Source organism: Carassius carassius, chromosome 1 (genome assembly GCF_963082965.1).
Source record: "Carassius carassius chromosome 1, fCarCar2.1, whole genome shotgun sequence".
NCBI classification, from domain to species: Eukaryota; Metazoa; Chordata; class Actinopteri; order Cypriniformes; family Cyprinidae; genus Carassius; species Carassius carassius.
In genome coordinates this window covers 11,125,406-11,144,707 of record NC_081755.1, presented here as the reverse complement: position 1 = coordinate 11,144,707, position 19,302 = coordinate 11,125,406, and the positions used below count along the sequence as shown (strand labels likewise).

The window sequence follows — 19,302 nt, the reverse complement described above, 5'->3', positions numbered from 1 at the left end:
ACATCACCAGAGATCAGTGATTGATTTGTTGAAGAGCCTACATAAGCTAAAGATAATAGGGTTACATTTTTATATATATATAATATATAATATATAAAATTTTATTTTTATTTTTATGCCAATTAGGGGTGGGCGATATGGAAAAAATATATCACGGTTTCTTTTAGAAATATCATGAGTCATGTTGGTTTTACTATTTTGCAAGTTGTCTGACCATTACAGCCAAACTAATTTCCCTAATATAAATACAATACCTTTCAAGGTATCAAAAAAGTAATTTTCTTTTGCAAATATTTAGGCCAAATGGAGTAAAGATAAAGAGCTTTATCTTATATTTTTAAGAACAAAGATAAAAGAATGACAAAGATACACATTACAACTACACACAATATACAAAGAGTAGTGAGTTTTTTTTTATATATACAAATAAAAAACACTGCTTTATTTTCAGGTACAATAGGTGTATTTAGCAGGAGCATTCAAGAAATTGAATGAACAAATATAAAAATAAAACACTATGAACTGATTCCACATTTTTTTTATTCGAATATTAATTTTCACCTTCGAAATTCATTTTTTTAAAACTATTCAAATACATATTCGCATTTAGAATATTCGTTGACAGCCCTAATGGAGAACCACAGCGGGCAATGCGTAGTCATGCTCGACGTGAATAAGTCCACTCTTGCTTCTCCAAATAATTGCCATAAAAGGCTCACCGTTTGGGGGTGCAACCTCCATTCCCCTTGCTCCAGAGTCTGTCTGGATAGCAAATCCACTCCGAAGTTCAAACGTCCGGGGACATGAACTGCTCGAATCGACAGAAATCTGTTCTGAGACCAAGGACGATTATTTCTCGCCAGCCTGCAAAGGGGGCGAGAGCATAATCCTCCTTGATGATTCAGTTACGACACAACCGCTATGTTATCTGACCTGACTAGTACATGACAGCCAATCAGCTGATTCGAGAAATACTGGAGAGCTAGAAAAACCGCCAGTAATTCCAACCTGTTTATATGCCAACTGCATTGTGTCGCTGTCCATACTCCGTGAGCTGAGCGCCCTTGACAAACAGCTCCCCAACCGGTCAAAGATGCGTCCGTCGTGACAGTCTCTCGGGAAGCACAAATCCCCAGCCAAACTCCAGCTAGAAGGAATTCGGTTGACATCCATTGTCTTATTGACATAACACACCTCCGTGTCACTGAAATCGTCCGATGCGGAAGACAACGGGGTGAAATGTTCAGTTTTGTCGTCCACCACTGAAAAGGGTGCATATGAAATAAGCCCAGACGGATTACAGGGGATGCCGCTGCCATTAGACCTAAAAGTCTGAGGCACAAACTCACCGTCACTGTGCGACCCCACTTTGAAGTGACGCACGCATGACGCGAGAGACTGAGCACGCGGAAGAGATAGTCTTGCTGTCATCGCACAAGAGTCCAAGTTTATTCCAGAAGGTTATCCGCTGAGAGGGAATTAAAACACTCCTCTAGAAATTTGTGCATAAGCCCAGGCTGTTTAGATGATTCAGCAAAAGATCCCAATGGGAGTGTGCTTGAGTCTGCGATTGTGCTTAACACCAGCCAGTCGTCCAGGCAATTCAATACATGAATGCCCTGGAGCCACAACGGGGCCAGAACTGCGTCCATGCGCTTCGAAAATACTCGACGAGCCAAGGCTAAGTCGAAAGAAGAACACCGTATGGATACACTTTGCCCTCTAAAGTGAATCTGAGAAGGGTCTACTTTTATAGCCCCTGTTCCCCGCAGAGATGCTCCTGCCGCAGCACCACGGTTTGGTTAACAACCATGGGAGATTTCCACGGCAAAAAGGCGGCCTTTCTGAACTTAATGGTGTATCCGTGACGAATTGTGCGTAACTCCCATAGTGAAAATGCCGGGAAAGCGCTACCCTGCGGCCTATAAAACGTAGTGGTTTCCAAGCCTCCGCCTGCAGCGTTCCCGCATGCATTAACGTCCGAGCACGGAAAGCTCACAGTGTCCGTAAGCAAGGAAAGCGCATGTGTAAAAGTCACTATGTTTTGTTGTCTAATCCTGAAGCGTATCCACAGCAGAATTAAATCCAACAAAATGAACATCGGGCCACGCCGCTAGCGTGATTACAGCAGCTGTGTGAGCCGTCATAAACAGGCTGTTTTAGTCAGCCTGTTGTGCCGTCCCTCAAACTCTGAAGGCTGGATTGTGCAGAATGTCTGAGGGGGCGCTCAAGTGATAGCTCAATCCAATGATGCTCGAGGTGCCTTTGCTGCGAGACAGTCAATGTTAGAGCGTGGGGCCTGCAGTGAGAGGGTTGGATGTGCATTAGCAGTCCAACAGCACTCTCTAGTGGAGGGCACAGTCCCTGACTAACAGGAAGGGAAGCGCATGCGTCACAGTCGCTGCGTTTCGTTGTGTATAATCCTGAAGCGTATCCACTGCAGGATTTAATCCAACAAGGTAAACATCGGGCCACGCCGCTAGCGAGAACGTGGCAGCTGTGAGCCGTTCATAAACTGGTCGTCTTTGTCAGCCTCTTGTGCCGTCCCTCAAACTCTGAAGGCTGGATTGTGCAGAGTGTCTGAGGGGGCGCTCAAGTGATAGCTCAATCCAATGACGCTCGAGGTGCCTTTGCTGCGAGACAGTCAATGTTAGAGAGTGGGGATTGAGGACGAGAGGCTTTTGCCGGCCAACTCAGGTTTTTGTAATGTTGGCGAGATTAGCCAAGGTGGCGCTCGACCGTTAACATCCCCGTCATAGAACGGTTCACTGCTCGGGCAGTATGTTTGGTAGCACTTAGCGCCAAATCTGCTGCCCCAGCAGCTTTTTGCACAGCCTCCGGTTGTAATATCTTTTTTGTTAAGAACCGCCATAAAATGAAGTAAATTTAACGAATTTAGACGCGACTCGACACTACTTCGACGAGACTTTAGGCCGAGGACGAGTTCAGCGCGATCCGTTCGGCTAGAGAGTTCGTCCACAGCGGCATCGCTGTATAACAGCAGTCCGCCATGTCAGCAATGGTGGCGAAACCCACGGCGTTCGTGACGTGCGCTGATTAAGGCTGCTTCCAGGACCTCGAAACCTCTTGGTGGAGGTCCGTGAAGAAGGGTAGTGGCTCACGGGGGGAATAGTTTATCCACCACGCAGGTAACCACATTCAGCAGCTCACTGAGGAAGGGGAGGCGCGTTTCTCCTGTCCACTCGGAGGGAGAGAACCGTATGTGCCGGCCAGAGCCTACTCTGAGTCCGAAGCCGTGGTGGACAAACAGTTTGTAAAAGCAAATATGCTGATTAACAAGCTCGAGTGGGGGAGAGCGAGCAAAGTGGAAAAACTCCAGTGCATCACTGTATTCATAGTCAAAGCCGCACACATCGCCCCAAACCACCACCTCGTGCGGCACCTCCGCAACCGCAGAAGCGTAACGGTGGTGGTTAGATGCAAGGCGACCTATAGAAAATACATTCCAGAGCGCAGAATCTTTTTTTTTTTTTTTTTTTTCTGTAGCCGCAGGCTATCACGGAGAGAACATGTAGAGAGGCTGCTAATGAACCTCTCATGAGTGCCTCGTGATAAACCCATTATATGACTCTTACTTTTCGTTGACTCATCGTGTCCAAGAAGAGGAGTTGAACACTGCTCGAAGAAAAAAACGCTGAGAACGCGAGATGGTTTCCTTGGGGCACAGATGATTCGCTTTCCTGAAGTAATGAAATCTGAGGGAAATATCGCATGGCACTCAGGTATACGATGCGTACGCATGCGTAGGGAGATGCCAAGCGCTGTTCGGCCAATAGGATTGGCGGGATGGTATAGGGCTTCAGACATTCGTCACACTGAGGGGTGTTCCCTTACGGTGACGTCACCGCAGCATCAAAGTGACCTATGAAAGGGAACTTATTAGTTGCTGGTCCACAATGACTTCCGTAGTTTTTTTTGCTACTATGAAATTCAGTGTCGACCAGCAACTGTTTGGGTAACCCGATTCTTCAAAATATCTTATTTTGTGTTCAGCACAAGAAAGAAATTAATACAGGTTTGGGACAATGTGACAGTGAGTAAATATTGACAAATGAAATTTTGGGGTGATCTGTCGCTATAATGACAGTCGCATGTTTAATAGGCCTACTGTCCCTTTAAGACCTGCAACCATCTAATATACAGACACGTATACGTTTTTCTCTCAACTGTTTATTTTCATTTTAGACATGACCAACTGGGTCTACATGTAAACCTTGTGTGTTTTTATTGTATTAGCGCAAAAGATAACTTGGTTCAATAATCAGGCGCTGTTTGACAGGCTTTAGTGCACACGCTTCGGGTGTATGTGGCGCTCAGAAAAAGCTCAGGTCAGACCAGCACGCGAATGAAACATTTAAAAGCACACGCAGAAAACGAGAGAGTAACCCTAGCACTGAGTTAACACTGCTGTAAATGCATGTGGCGTTGTACAGGATATGATGGAGGGACCAGAACAGCAGCTGATAAAATGTGGGCTGTAGCACCATACGATATTTCTTCAAAAGCAGATAGTGGAGACATTTTTATCGTCCATGATCAAAAATCGTTATATCGCACACCCCTAACGCCACTGTGCATTTTCAGTACGCATTCAGTGCTGTTCGCAAGAGTCACAACAGCAAACCAATGACTTATCTATGGTAAAATAGAGCTGATAAACTCAAGCTGCTATGTAGTTTGTTAGTTTGTATTAATAGCAAAAACATTGTTGTTTGAACAGCAGAAAAAAGTGTAAAGTATGTAAAAAAAAAAAAGAAAAAAAAGTGAGCTCTGAAAACCATGTACTTTGTGCCAAGAGCCAGTATGAAACATTTTGCTGGTTATTTTAGCTTTTTCCACGCAGCTTTCAGCGGGTGAGACTGTTAGTATTAATAAATTAATGTGAGACGAGCGGGACATGCTTGATATTAAAAAGACAGAATTAAAAGCCCCCAACCGGAACTCAATCTGCTTCTGACTGGATGTTGTCTGCGCGAGGTCCGAGTGGAACACTTAACATCTAAAATGGCCAAAACACGGAGTCTCAAAATGCCTGCACTGGTCTGTATTCATATAAATATGGTCCACATGCACTAGGGGTGTAAGAAAATCGTCCCTGTGTTGTTCCTTTGCAAACGCCCCCCCTCCCAACACCTGTTTAAACACATCAAAGTAAACTCGTCAAGATCGCCGACGGTGTGTGGGTTCTGCATGCCTGCTGCAAGCCGAAGTGGACGAGGAAGGGCTCGTAGCAGGTGATCTATTATTACTCGCTCCGCCACCTGGGCAGCGATGGGAGCCCCGGTGAGAAGCCAATGATGTGCTAGGAGGTTGAGTTCGGCTGCTTGGGCACAGGCTGGCAGCCGGGCCTTATCTTATATATGGAACAACTGAGCCGCTCATATGGGCGAAAGCCCCACCCGAGCCAGGATCTCTTTCCGCAGCTCATCATAGGTATCGCTCAAAGCCGGTGACACTGGAAAAAAAATGCATGTTGAGCTTCTGTCAAGAGTGGTGCCAGGACACGTGCTCAATCCTCCCGCGAACAGCCTTCCCGGATCGCGATGGCCTCGAACATTTGCAAGTAATTTTCTGCATCGTAGTCTATGGTCATCTTCGGCAAAAGCTGCATTGCCTGAACGTGGGGATCTCGCCCCGATTCTCCCTGGCGGGCGGCCATATGCTCCATTAGTGCTGGGCGGTAAACCGGTTCATACCGAAAACCGGTGTATATTTTTGTTACGATGTTCATTTTGAATATACCGCCATACCGGTGTATTTAATTACTCAGCGTTCGGAACGAATGTTATGCTGCACTGCGGCCTCGCGACACTGTTTCATACGGACCCTTTACAATGTTGCACTTCTAAGCAGCGACTGCGAGGCATGGTGAGGGTACACGCACATACTATGTCCGTCAGTGCGTTTAATTAAGGAGCGGTGCGTGTGCAGCAGTGCAGCGATTGTTAACGTACTGAGTCTATTTTTGCTGTGCTGCAGGCGCTGAATTAAAAATGAACATGAACATGGATTCATGAAAAATGAACATGGATTGACATGGGAACACAGTCACATAGGTTTTTGGCTAGGTTTAAAACAAGAAAAAGAGCACTTTTAGATAAACAAGGAAAACAATATATATATTAACTTTTATGGAAGCAGAAAAACAAAGTTCATTAAGACCCGTGGGATTGCTTGGGATAAAGATTTAAATGCAAAATGCACGAGACTGTTTCTGTCTGTGGTGTTTTAATTTTAAATATAAAAAAGTAAGCTAATTATTGTTATAATTTATCGCTTGCTTGAGCAGCTTATTATAAAAACCTAGAAGTAAAATGCATGAATAATGCGTTGTTTATATAAATTGAGTTTAAACTAATGTCTATATGAAAGATTGTTACTGTTCTGTCATAAAAGACTTACAATGCTGAAAAAAAATATATAATTTTTTTTTACACAATATGAAATCAAAACAATGAACAAATGTTGTGTTTGTGGACTAAACCAATGCAGATCAGTAGCGGACTGCAAACACGTCCTGTGTGAAAGCACAATAAGTCTGTGCTGCGGAGTATGTGTGAAACGGGCGTTACAGCCAAAAAGAGGAGCCTGGTCTGTTGTTGGGAGGTTTTTTGGTTTCCAAAAATCCAACGTCGACCAAACATCCATTTTATGCAAGTACTGTTGGGCTAAAATTTGCATGAGCAAACACTAGCAATTTGCTCCAGCACCTTAGCTGCAAGCACGTCTTGGAATATCAAGTCAAGTCATTTTTATTTATATAGCGCTTTAAACAAAATACATTGCGTCAAAGCAACTGAACAACATTCATTAGGAAAACAGTGTGTCAATAATTCAAAATGATAGTTAAAGGCAGTTCATCATTGAATTCAGTGATGTCATCTCTGTTCAGTTAAATAGTGTCTGTGCATTTATTTGCAATCAAGTCAACGATATCACTGTAGATGAAGTGACCCCAACTAAGCAAGCCAGAGGCGACAGCGGCAAGGAACCGAAACTCCATCGGTGACAGAATGGAGAAAAAAAACTTGGGAGAAACCAGGCTCAGTTGGGGGTCAGTTCTCCTCTGACCAGACGAAACCAGTAGTTCAATTCCAGGCTGCAGCAAAGTCAGATTGTGCAGAAGAATCATCTGTTTCCTTTGGTCTTGTCCTGGTGCTCCTCTGAGACAAGGTCTTTACAGGGGATCTGTATCTGGGGCTCTAGTTGTCCTGGTCTCCGCTGTCTTTCAGGGCAATAGAGGTCCTTTCTAGGTGCTGATCCACCATCTGGTCTGGATACATACTGGATCCGGGTGACTGCAGTGACCCTTTGATCTGGAAAGAGATAAGAGATGGGTCTTTAATCTAGATTTAAACTTCAAGAGTGTGTATGCCTCCCGAACAATGTTAGGTAGGTTATTTCCAGAGTTTAGGCGCCAAATAGGAAAAGGATCTGCCGCCCGCAGTTGATTTTGATATTCTAGGTATTATCAAATTGCCTGAGTTTTGAGAACGTAGCAGACGTAGAGGATTATAATGTAACAGGAGCTCATTCAAATACTGAGGTGCTAAACCATTCAGGGCTAGAGGTCGACCGATATATCGAGCCGATATTTGTCATTGTTTAATATATCGACATCGGCCGATATCCGTGTTTAATAGCGCCGATTTAAAGTCAGGCACGTCGGCGGGCAGCCCCGTGTTATTGATGTGGTGGAAAGAGCTGCTGCAGCAGCATGTGAAGCACCCCAAGCCAAAAGTTTTGGAAGATTCAACAACAGTCCTGGGAGATAAAGGTAGTCAGAGAAATTCACTCTGTAAATGGGGTGGAGAAGTTGACAGCTCTAACAAATACTGCAGCATGACGTTACGAAAGTGACGTTACTCCGCCCCGCTCACAGACAGCAGCGTGCTCGGAGAGACAGCTGTCCTGGAGCTGCCCAGAACGGTGAATCACATTTGTTCGGAAGCATGGTTTGATGCAGACAATAACCAGTTTTCCATCCAACTCATTTGTATTTAGGGATGTCAATATTCGATAATTTCCATGATCGATCGTCGTTTAAATTAATGATCAATTATCTACCTTAATGCTGCAAAATGCGTCTGCAGCGGTATTATTATTATGTGCAAAAGCCACTTGGAAAAAAAGCTTTCTCATCCGAATTAAAGGGGTTTTAGTCTGAATAAAATGCTAGTAGCAGGACTATAAAATGAATAGATGTGATTATGATCATTTGATAAAATGAAGAGAGCGCGCCATACGTTTGATATCATTTTACTTTGTTGACTGTTTCCCGTCAAGGAAGACCGCTGAATGCGCCTCTTTAAATGGTTTCGTGGTGCTAGTTGTTGTATTTTAAAAAGCAACTGCAATGTTTTCAAATGACACACTATAGTAGTGGTGCAACGGATCATCACTGATCAATATCTTCGGTTCGGCACACACGTGACCCCCAGATTGATTTATGAAAAAAAAAGTTGCACATGTTCAGTCCACACTCAGTGGTAATGGCGAGCAGAGGAACGGAGGAGCTTGAACGACCCGCGCATTTTGGATTCCCTGTCAGATATAATGATGAAGGAAAGAGGTTATTTATTTGTATGTTTATTTGTCTTGGCCTTTTTTTTTTTTTGCTGATCCGAAAAATGATCCGATCCATACGAGGACGAGCGAGCGCGGGTTTGACTAGATGTCTTTGGAGGTTATTGCTCACTTCTCGTTCTGCACATATCCAAATGTTTCCATATTCGCAATGTATCTGAATGTTAAACTATAATCTTTTTTATTTATTTAATGTAAACTAGACGATAAAGATCATCCTCTTCACATGAGCAAAAACGTCCTTGGAATAACAGCAGAGTGGACCGGTATATGGTCTATTTAAACTGACCAGTGTAACCTTTTATATGTTTGGTTGACTGTACTTTATTTTAATAATGAACAGACTGCGATGTAAGTTTGAAATTAGAATGCACTTTAGATGTTCTGTGTCATTTATACTGTGGGATTACAAATTTATAAAATGTTAAATCTAGGTTCCAATGTAATAGCATATGAACTGAAAACGTTTTGATATACATTTTGAGGTAAATCAGGAAAATCAGGTGTCTGAGATAATGTCCTTTTGTCTTTGTGCTCTTACTTGCCATTTGGCTTTTTAAGCTTAAGGCACAGCTGTGCCTTTTGTCTCTATGATAATGTGAAGGTATCAGTGATACAGTCAGGCACCTCTGTATTTAAATGACACTGTTATGCTGATGAGATCAAGGCTGGGAAGATGCCAGTGTCTGGCACCTTCCTGATTGCATTTGCATGCTTTGTTCAGGTTTGTCTCCACCTCTGTGTATCCCGCCCCCTTAAAATGTACATAAACTACAATGTCTTAGGGACAAGTTAGACTTCTTGATGACTGCAGCGCCACGTAGACCATTCTCAATAAAGAATCCTGCTGAAGATTACCCAAGAGTCTCCTGGTCTTCGTTTCTGAGTTCCCAACAGTTTTTGGCGCCGTGACCCAGATAGAGCTTCTCACCTGAATCCAGATTGAAACTGCAATCTCAACAAAGATCTGACTTCATTCCAGACTGAATCTTTCTGTACAACCAATGGTTGGTGAGTGTACATCTATCCAAAAGAACCTTTAAGACCAGAACAAATGTGTTATCCTCTGCGCCGTCAGAGAAGAGTTAACAGACAGCTGTAGGGTTTGGTTAACTAAGTTACCCTCTAAAAATTATATTTTAGAGATGAAAATAATCCTCTGTTTAGGCAGGGAAGATTAGCATCACATGCTAATATTTTGCTACCCTCTGTGTCTTGGCAGGGAAGTTTAACGTAAAGTGCTAGAAGTTTGTGTTATCCTCTGTGTCGGTAGAGAAGAATTGTTAATTTTTGGTACTCTCTGTTGATCAGAGAAATTTTAGTGTTTTGATTGTGTGGTAAAAAAGGAAACTCACAAGATGTTTAGAAAGAATGCTAGATTGATCCCCACAACTGAAAAAGGTGGTCTCGCGACTCCTTTCTGATAGCAAATTCAAATCACTGTTAGGTGTGCAAATGAACCTAATAGTCACTAAGAAAGTTAGACAAGAACTAACTCAGAAATATGATATCCATCCAGACAAAACATGGTCTGTAGATGAGTGTAAAAAGGTACTAGGAGCATGTATTCGCAAGAACAATTTGAAAGGCATTATCTGCTGCCACAGAGAATTTGCCTTAGCGCTAGCTACGCAACCGTCTCAGCGTAACTCAGAACTAGAGGAACAGAACAAAGAGCTCAGAGCTAGAGTATCCTCTTTGACTAGGAAATTTAACCGCAACAAAGCTGCAGCAAAAACTGATGTGGAAGAAGTTAGTCAGACTGATAGCATTTATCCTGATTTACAAACTTTCTTTGAAACAGATGTAGCCATCCAGTCAGTAACTGATGTGCCTGTAGATTCTGTTAAGTTATGTGGCGCTAGGAGGAGATCTCAGGGAACTGAGGGAACTCAAAGTGTTGCTCCCAACCCGCTGTTGTCCAGGTACAAACTGTTACCAAGTTCTAGGACCTAAAGATATAGAGAGACTATCCCAGAGCTTACCCTCAGCACGCACACATTTTTCTGAATTTAGAAGAGCATTAATCAGCAAAAGGCGTCTCTACGACATGTCGTTAGCAGAAGTCACACAGCTAATGTCACAAATTCGAACTGAATCTGAATTCAACACCTTTGAGTCTGCTGTTACTTCTGAATTACAACATGTCAGTAAAGGCGATTTGAGGGAAGGTGTTTTGAAAATTCAAAAAAATATTATGGGACCCAAAATAGACTGGTCTAGAATCACTAAATGCGTGCAAAGGAAAGAAGAAACTGTGAGTGAATACACTGAAAGATTTTGTCAGTCAGCAGTAACGTACAGTGGGATTGTTGATGATCCTGAAAGTGTGCTAGATGATAAGGGACCATTAGTACGCATCTGGTCAGATGGCCTTGTAGCGGAGTACAGAAAAGCCTTGCCATTCCTAGATCTCACTTGGTCTAACAAAACTCTCAGAAGTAATCTAGACAGTTTAGCTACATGGGAAAGAGGTGTGGATGTTAAGACAAAAGTGAGAGTAGCAGCAGCAGCTACATTTAGCACAAGGAAACACGACCATAGATGGCCTTAAAGAGAAGGCAAATGCAATTACTTTGAAAGATCAGGTCACTGGGAGAAAGAGTGTAGAAAGAAGTTGAAAGATAGTAGAAGAAATATTATACATAATTCTGCTCCTTCTCAGCCCGCCTACAATCCTGAAGTAATTCCTACAATGACCACAGAAACTTTAGGACAACTCGCTCAGGTTCTTCTAAAAGCACAAAAAGAACAGGAAAAAAACTAATTGTTGGGGCTGTGAGTAGCTACCTTTACCCTGTAATCCATCACAATGACAAAATCATTTTTGTGAAAGGTAGCATACAAGAGAAAGAGATTGACTTTTTGCTTGATACATGTGCAGAAATGACCGTAATTCCTATAAAATTGGCTGAAGGTTTAAACATCCCATACAAGAAAACTAAACTTTGTTTAACAGGTGTAATAGGTGAAGATTCTGTTTTGTATGAAACCCCGTCCATAGATGTACAATTAGGCCCAAAGACTCTGACTACAAAATTGCTATGTGCTCCATTAAATACAGGTGCAATTCTAGGCATGGATCTACTCAGACAAGTACATCTGACTTTAGACATGTCCTCAGAATCTGCTAGCATAAAAATTTCATCAGCACAAGTTTCTACCAATAATGTAATAACTCCCGAGTATGCTTTCTTACAGAATCATCCAATTTGGGCTAAAGACAAAGATGATTGTGGGTTTTTGACAGGTGTAGAACCAGTCAAATTGACAGGAACGCCACCTCCTGTTACCAAACAATATCCTATCAGTAAGGAAGCTATACAGGGGATAAAACCTATTGTGGAAAAATTGCTGAAGCAAGGAGTGCTAGTTAAAACAAACTGTAACTCACCCATATGGCCCATCAAGAAATCTAATGGGACATGGAGACTCACCATAGATTACAGAGTAGCCAATAAACATATTGATAAAATCACCCCCCTAGAGGCAGATCCATCTACAATTTGTAATGGCTTACCATTAGATTGTAAGGTTTTTTCTGTAATTGATATGTCTAATGGATTCTTTTCTGTACCCTTGCTCTCTGACAGCCAGACATGGTTCGCTTTTACAGTTGACTATGAACAATATCAGTGGACACGTTTGCCCCAGGGATTTCAGAATTCCCCAACTTTATACCATCAGGCTGTCAGACGTGATTTGTGTGACCCAGAATGTCCAGTAAAACAGTCCACTATGATTCAATATGTCGATGATATTTTTGTAGCCTCTACAGATCACGAGGTACATCAAACTGAATTGGCAGCATTGTTGGACTATTTGCAGAAAAGAGGACACAAATGTAGCTTTCACAAAGCTCAAATTGCTAAAAACCAAGTCACATTTCTGGGTCAAACAATTGGTGCAGGAAATAGATCTATTACACAGGATCGAGCCGCTTCAGTCAAAGCCATACCTCCACCTACGACCATTAAAACACTCAGATCATTTTTAGGAACAGCAGGTTACTGTAGACCTTGGATTGAAGAATATGCCTCAATTGCTCAGCCTCTCCATGACTTGTTGAAAGGCCAGGTTAAAGATTCTGATACTGTTTGTATGGAAGAAATTCACCTCAAAGCTTTCAATGATTTAAAGAGAGCACTCTGTCAAGCACCAGCATTAGGAATTGCACAATCTAATAAACCCTTTGTGCTTTATGTACATGAACACTTAGGCTTTATGACTGCATGTTTAATGCAAGATCATGGGGGCAGTTTACGCCCAATTCATTACTATTAATTTAAACTTGACATAGTTGCTCAAGGCATGGGCCCATGTCTTAGAGCAGTGCAGGCAGTTCATCTAGCCCTTCAGGCTTCAACAGGAATGGTGCTAGGACAGACTATAAATGTAAGATGTCCTCATGCAGTGTCCGCACTAATGAATCAAGCAAAAGTCACTTCTGTCACCTCCTCTCGCTGGGGAAATTGGTTAACGACCCTCACAGCCCGAACATTGTTTTACAACGTGCACCAGTAACAAACCCATCCTCATGTATGATGTCTGCAATGACTGAAGTTTTGTTAGAGGATGAAGGTGAAATAACTCACGATTGTGTTATGCTTACATATGCAGCTATGAGTGACATAAAAGAAACTCCCGTAGAGAATGCAGAATTGGAGTTGTTTGTTGATAGTTCAGCTCAAGTCATTGAGGGAAACAGATGAGCAGGTTATGCAGTAACTTCCACCACTGAAGTTATAGCTTCAGGCTGTCTTCCAGATCATTTTTCAGCTCAAGCTGCAGAACTAGTAGCCTTAACTAGAGCATGCACGCTATCTTCAGGATCGATTGCAAATATCTAAACTGATTCCAGATATGCTTTTGGGGTGGTTCATGATTTTGGTGTCATTTGGCAAACTAGACAGTTTCTAACTTCTGCTGGATCCCCCATCAAGCATGCTGGATTAGTAAAAGATTTATTGTTTTCCATGAAACTTCCAAAGAAATTAGCTGTGATCAAACTGAAAGCACATCTCACAACTAACACTGCAGAAGCTAAAGGTAATACTCTTGCTGATGTAGCTGCTAAACAGGCTTGTTCCTATGCAACTGTACAAGTGTGTTCAGATAGTATAGCACAGAAGACAATTCTGCCTCCTAAATCAATTATTGATCTGTACAAAGACGCTCCTCTATATGAAGCATGGACATGGTTAGACAAAGGGGCCACAGTGGATTCATCTGGATGCTGGACCAAAGAGGGGAAGTATGTCGCTCCCGAATCACTGCTGCCATATTTGGCTCAACAAATACACAATTTGGGTAACAGTGGTCCAGCAACGATGAATCACAGGTTCTCAAATTAATGGTGGAATCCAAAATTCAGAAATGTAGCAACCGAAACAGTCAAGAGATGTGTTACATGTCAAAAAAATAATGATGTGCCAGCAGCAGCTACAGCAGCAACACATACTCCAGCTCCACCAGGACCATTTCGTCACCTGGAAGTTGATTACATAACATTGCCTCCTTGTAAGGGAAAAACTGATGTTTTGGTAGTATTAGACAAGTTCTCTAGATGGCTAGAAGCTTATCCAACAGGGCGTGCTACAGCTGCACATACTGCTAAATGTCTAGTCACTGATTTCATTCCCAGATGGGGATTACCAGATTGCATTGACTCAGATCAAGGTACACACTTCACAGGACAGGTAGTCAAGGAAGTGTCTAAAATGTTGAAAATTAAGTGCAATCTTCACTGCCCCTATAGGCCACAAGCATCAGGACAAGTTGAACGAGCAAACAGAACTATAAAAACCAGGCTAAGCAAAATGCACCAGGAAGGAGTACCATGGGTCGAGGCACTGCCAGCGGTATTGTGTAGTATGAGAGCGTCACCTAACAGATCAGTAGGACTGAGCCCTCATGAGATTATTACAGAACGCCCAATGCAGATGCCAGGTGTGATTGATCTTAGAAATGCTGATGTACACAGCCTCAGATGCCCTGATCACTTACTGTGAAAACCTCACAAAGGCAGTACAGAGTGCCAGAGAGAGAGTTGAGTCGTGTTGGCAGACTCCACCAGAAGGGGGACACACAATCATCCCAGGTCAGTGGGTCATGATAAAGTCATTCAGAAACAAGCTGATGTTGATTACAGCAGCTGCAGTGTTTTGTCAGGGAAGGAAAACATTGACTCATGTTTCACACTGTAAAGTTGTTCCTTCACCTACAGGGATAGGATAGGACACATGGACCAGTGAGGAGCCCAGGAAAGAACCGAATGCAACAGGCTTCGGGGGCCAATCCTGCGGTGAAGATTCCCTTTTAGGCATTCCCCCACGTACTAGTCCATCCTTACCTCACTGTTCTTTAGGTGTTGCAGTAATTAAGAAATAGGGAAAGAAAGGAACAACAATAGCAGACTCAAATCGACCAGAGGATCCAACCCTAGTGTTTACAGTTTTTTTTTTTTTTTTTTTTTTTACAACAAATGCTGCTCTGTCGTTGTTTGTTTTCTTTCTTACTCTGTGCAGATACCACTTGATGGCTGCCCCGAGGCCCATACACACCAACCTCCTCACTTGTGTATGACGACACCACTTTTAAAAGACAACTAGACCCACAACCGAGCCAACTGTCACGGAAGAAAAAAAAAAAAAATTAAATACACAACGCAGAGAATCATACACGGGAACTTCAGTCATCCATCAACATGATCAAGATTGCCGTACTAGTAATCATCATGGACATCGCACAAAGTATAGACTCCAGAAACAACATATTCTTAGAGCTGATGAATATGTCAAGAAACTCCTTGTTTGCTGGAAAGAACGTTTGCATGCCACATCCACCTTCTGTAGGAGCAGGAATCCCATGGGTAGCACACCCCATTTCTGACTGTGATACCTGCACTCTATTTGGTGTTGTCACTAATGGAATTTTTAACCAAAGCACATGTCATGAGGTGACTGTTCCTCAAGCCTCACCATGTTGCATTCCAGGTTTAAGGTCCTGCAATTTGACCTCAACAACACCTGTTATGACAGACTTACTCTTACCAATGACATTTAGTTGGTGTGTTGAACAGCTATCCTTAGACTCTAAAGATTTGGGATCTGCATGTGGTTTCATAATTAAAATGGGAATGTCACTGAAGACAGAAATTTCATCCACACGACAAAAGAATGAGGATGTGGAAGTATGTATTATGCAAACTCGATCATTCCCTAAGCTATTTAATGTGAACCAATGGTGCAGGATTTCCCCCCCAACAGGCATGTTTTGGCTATGCGGAACCTCAATCTATAGTGTGCTACTGATGAAGTTGAATGGCAGGTGCACCTTAGTCTATGCCCTACCTGCAGTCAGAGAAAATGTGAAATCCACTCCAGTCCTAATAACAGGCAATACCACCTTTTAAAATATTCCACGTTTAAGTGATTCAGCTCCTACCACGAACACAGAAGATCACTGCATTCCAGGACTCACTTGTGCACAAACATGGTGGTCCAGAACTCTTGGAACATTAATCCCATCTTATGGTGTCATGCAAGCCCTGGATCAAGTCATAAGCCTATCGAATTCTGTACAGAAACTGGCCAATGATACGGCTTTGGCCTTGGGTAACATCACAAACACTCTCGCTTCACAAAAGATAATGATCTTACAGAACAGAGTTGCCTTGGATTACAATTTTGCAAAGCAAGGAGGAGCATGTACCATTATCGGACCTGAGTGCTGCACCGGTTTACTGGATCCAACAGGGAACTTGAACAAAATTCAACAAGACATTCTTGAACTTTCATCAAAGTTACACCAGATGACTGAAGACAATTCGTCATGGTTCGGAAACCTGTTAGGTAAACCATGGCTGTGGATAAAGGAAATAGCAATTCTGCTGTTGTTCTTACTACTGGTGTACTATCTATGCGTCCACAGTATCAAGTGTTTTATTCAACAACTTACTCATGCCCATCACGAGGAAATGACAATTCCGACCAGAAAAGATTATTACCCATAAGAACTAGACAGACCCTAGCTGCATGTTTGTTTCTGTGTCAACATGCCATTCGTCACTACAGACAATCAACACAAAACAAGTGCTATGTGCCTGTAACGATCACAGGTTACAAGAATGAACTTTTAAATGTTTAAATTTTTATTATAAGAGAGTTATTAGAACTCTCAACGGGAGGACTGTGGGATTACAAATTTATAAAATGTTAAATCTAGGTTCCAATGTAATAGCATATGAACTGAAAACGTTTTGATATACATTTTGAGGTAAATCAGGAAAATCAGGTGTCTGAGATAATGTCCTTTTGTCTTTGTGCTCTTACTTGCCATTTGGCTTTTTAAGCTTAAGGCACAGCTGTGCCTTTTGTCTCTATGATAATGTGAAGGTATCAGTGATACAGTCAGGCACCTCTGTATTTAAATGACACTGTTATGCTGATGAGATCAAGGCTGGGAAGATGCCAGTGTCTGGCACCTTCCTGATTGCATTTGCATGCTTTGTTCAGGTTTGTCTCCACCTCTGTGTATCCCGCCCCCTTAAAATGTACATAAACTACAATGTCTTAGGGACAAGTTAGACTTCTTGATGACTGCAGCGCCACGTAGACCATTCTCAATAGAATCCTAGAAAAAGAATCCTGCTGAAGAGTCTCCTGGTCTTCGTTTCTGAGTTCCCAACAATATCAAACACAAATGGTGCTGGTTGCTAGTGTGTTTGCAGCACTACTGTTATTTTTTTTTTTTTATATATTAATTTTTTTATATTTTTCAGTTTAATTGATTTTTATTTCTAAAATTGTATTTATTTAAATGTATATTTAAGTTTACATTTATGTTCCAACAAACTTGAAAAATTCTACTTGATAAATGCTCTATAACTTTAATGCAAATGAATGATATGCGCTCAACAAGGTAGCCCAATAACCCAAACGACGTAACAGGCAACGCCCCTGACACCCCCGAAGAAGAAAAAAACACCAACTTATATGTTTATGTTAGGCTACTCAGTCAGGCGCTCGCTCACTCAGTACGCGCTGAAGGCGCGTTGCAAAATGGCCAATGCGTTTAACAGACCAGAAATAGAAGGTCCTCCAATAACCAACAGGTCTGGTTTTTGGGTGCACTTTGGATTCCCTGTAAGCTATAATGGTGATGGCAAGAGAGTGGTGGATAAAAAAAACAACCATATGTCGCATCTAGGGTACACCAGCGGGAATACAAAAAAAAAAAAAAACACCAGCGGGAATACTTGAAACATGTCAACTCATTTACGCCGACATCACCTTAGTGTGTCAGTATCTGGGAAAAGACGGAAAAAAGGAGAAACATACACGCAACACAACTATCCCCGCAGCATTTAGACAGACATTTCCAACGGATTCAAACAGGGCAAAAGACATCACCACGGTGATTGGTAGGCTACATTTACGTTATAGCCGCGGATATGAGACCTTACTATTTACCATTGATTCTATCATCACCATTATAGCTTACAGGGAATCCAAAGTGCACCCAAACACCAGACCTGTTGGTTATTGGAGGATCTTCTATTTCTGGTCTGTTAAACGCATTAGCCATTTTGCAACGAGCCTTCAGCGCGTACTGAGTGAGCGAGCGCCTTACTCTGTAGTGGAAAACGTAGGTTTTAAGAACATGCTTAATGTAATTGAGCCCCGTTACAATATTCCTTCACGAGCCCATTTCAGACAGACCGTAATTCCTGCTTTGTTCCAAAAAACATAAGCCCTATAGAGAACCAATTGAGTAAAAACACACTCAATATAAAGAGTTATAGAGTTCCATATAAAAAGTTACATCTTTGTATTTGTTCATAACTAATATAACATTTTCATTTTTTTTTTATAAGGAGCTTTTTTTGTTTTATTCAGTATGCTGCTAAGAAAACACCATAGAAGATGGGTAAAGAATAGCTCCATCATTGTTCAATGTAAAAAAAAACAAAAAAACATTGTTTTAATAAATAAAACATTTTTTAAAAATCAAGGAAATTTATCTGCCAATTTTTTCTTTTTGCTGTATCTAAAACGTACCGAACCGTGACACCAGTGTATTGTATCAAACCGAACCGTGAATTTTGTGAACCGTTACACCCCTAATATATATATAGATTACCTGTTTTATATATTTAATACTTGGTCAGTTTATTGATTTTGTTTGGTTAACTTTGGATACATTTTTTATTGCAGTGCACAAAATTAAGATTCGAAAGATGGTTCAAGTCCGTGCTCAATAAGTGATGATAAGTTTAGAAATGTTGTGCATCCACTTCTTATTATTAGTGTTTCATTATAGCATGCAAATGAAGGGGAAAACTTCAAGATATCGTCCCTAAAAATCGGCAGCACATATCGGCCATCGGCTGACTCTGACCTCTAAACATCGGCATCGGCTATAGAAAAACCCATATCGGTCGATCTCTATTCAGGGCTTTATAAGTAATAAGCAATATTTTAAAATCTATACCAGTGATCATCAACTGGCGGCCCGCGGGCCGAATCTGGCCCGCCGAACCGTTCAATCCGGCCCGCGACTGGATTCGAAAATTGTGAGGAGAAAAAAAAAGAGGAGAATATATCATGTGGTCCACACTATTAAAGCAACTGAAAATAGCAACAATGACTGAGACTCTTAACTATCAGTAATCCCCACCAATTATGACTCTAT

At 41.9% G+C, this 19,302-nt stretch overlaps 1 protein-coding gene across 2 annotated transcripts in view; it reads left to right on the top strand.

Moving 5' to 3' along the window:
* LOC132148025 (zinc finger protein 271-like) overlaps positions 1 to 19,302 on the top strand; it is a 193,280-nt gene that overhangs the window by 73,267 nt on the left and 100,711 nt on the right. The window contains exon 2 of one of the 2 annotated variants that reach the window (XM_059557150.1): positions 9,531 to 9,618. In XM_059557150.1, the coding sequence (XP_059413133.1) occupies positions 9,612 to 9,618 (7 nt within the window). In that variant the 5' untranslated portion in view covers positions 9,531 to 9,611. Of the gene's footprint in view, positions 1 to 9,470; positions 9,619 to 19,302 lie in introns of both variants that reach the window. The other variant, XM_059557141.1, reaches the window with a different exon arrangement.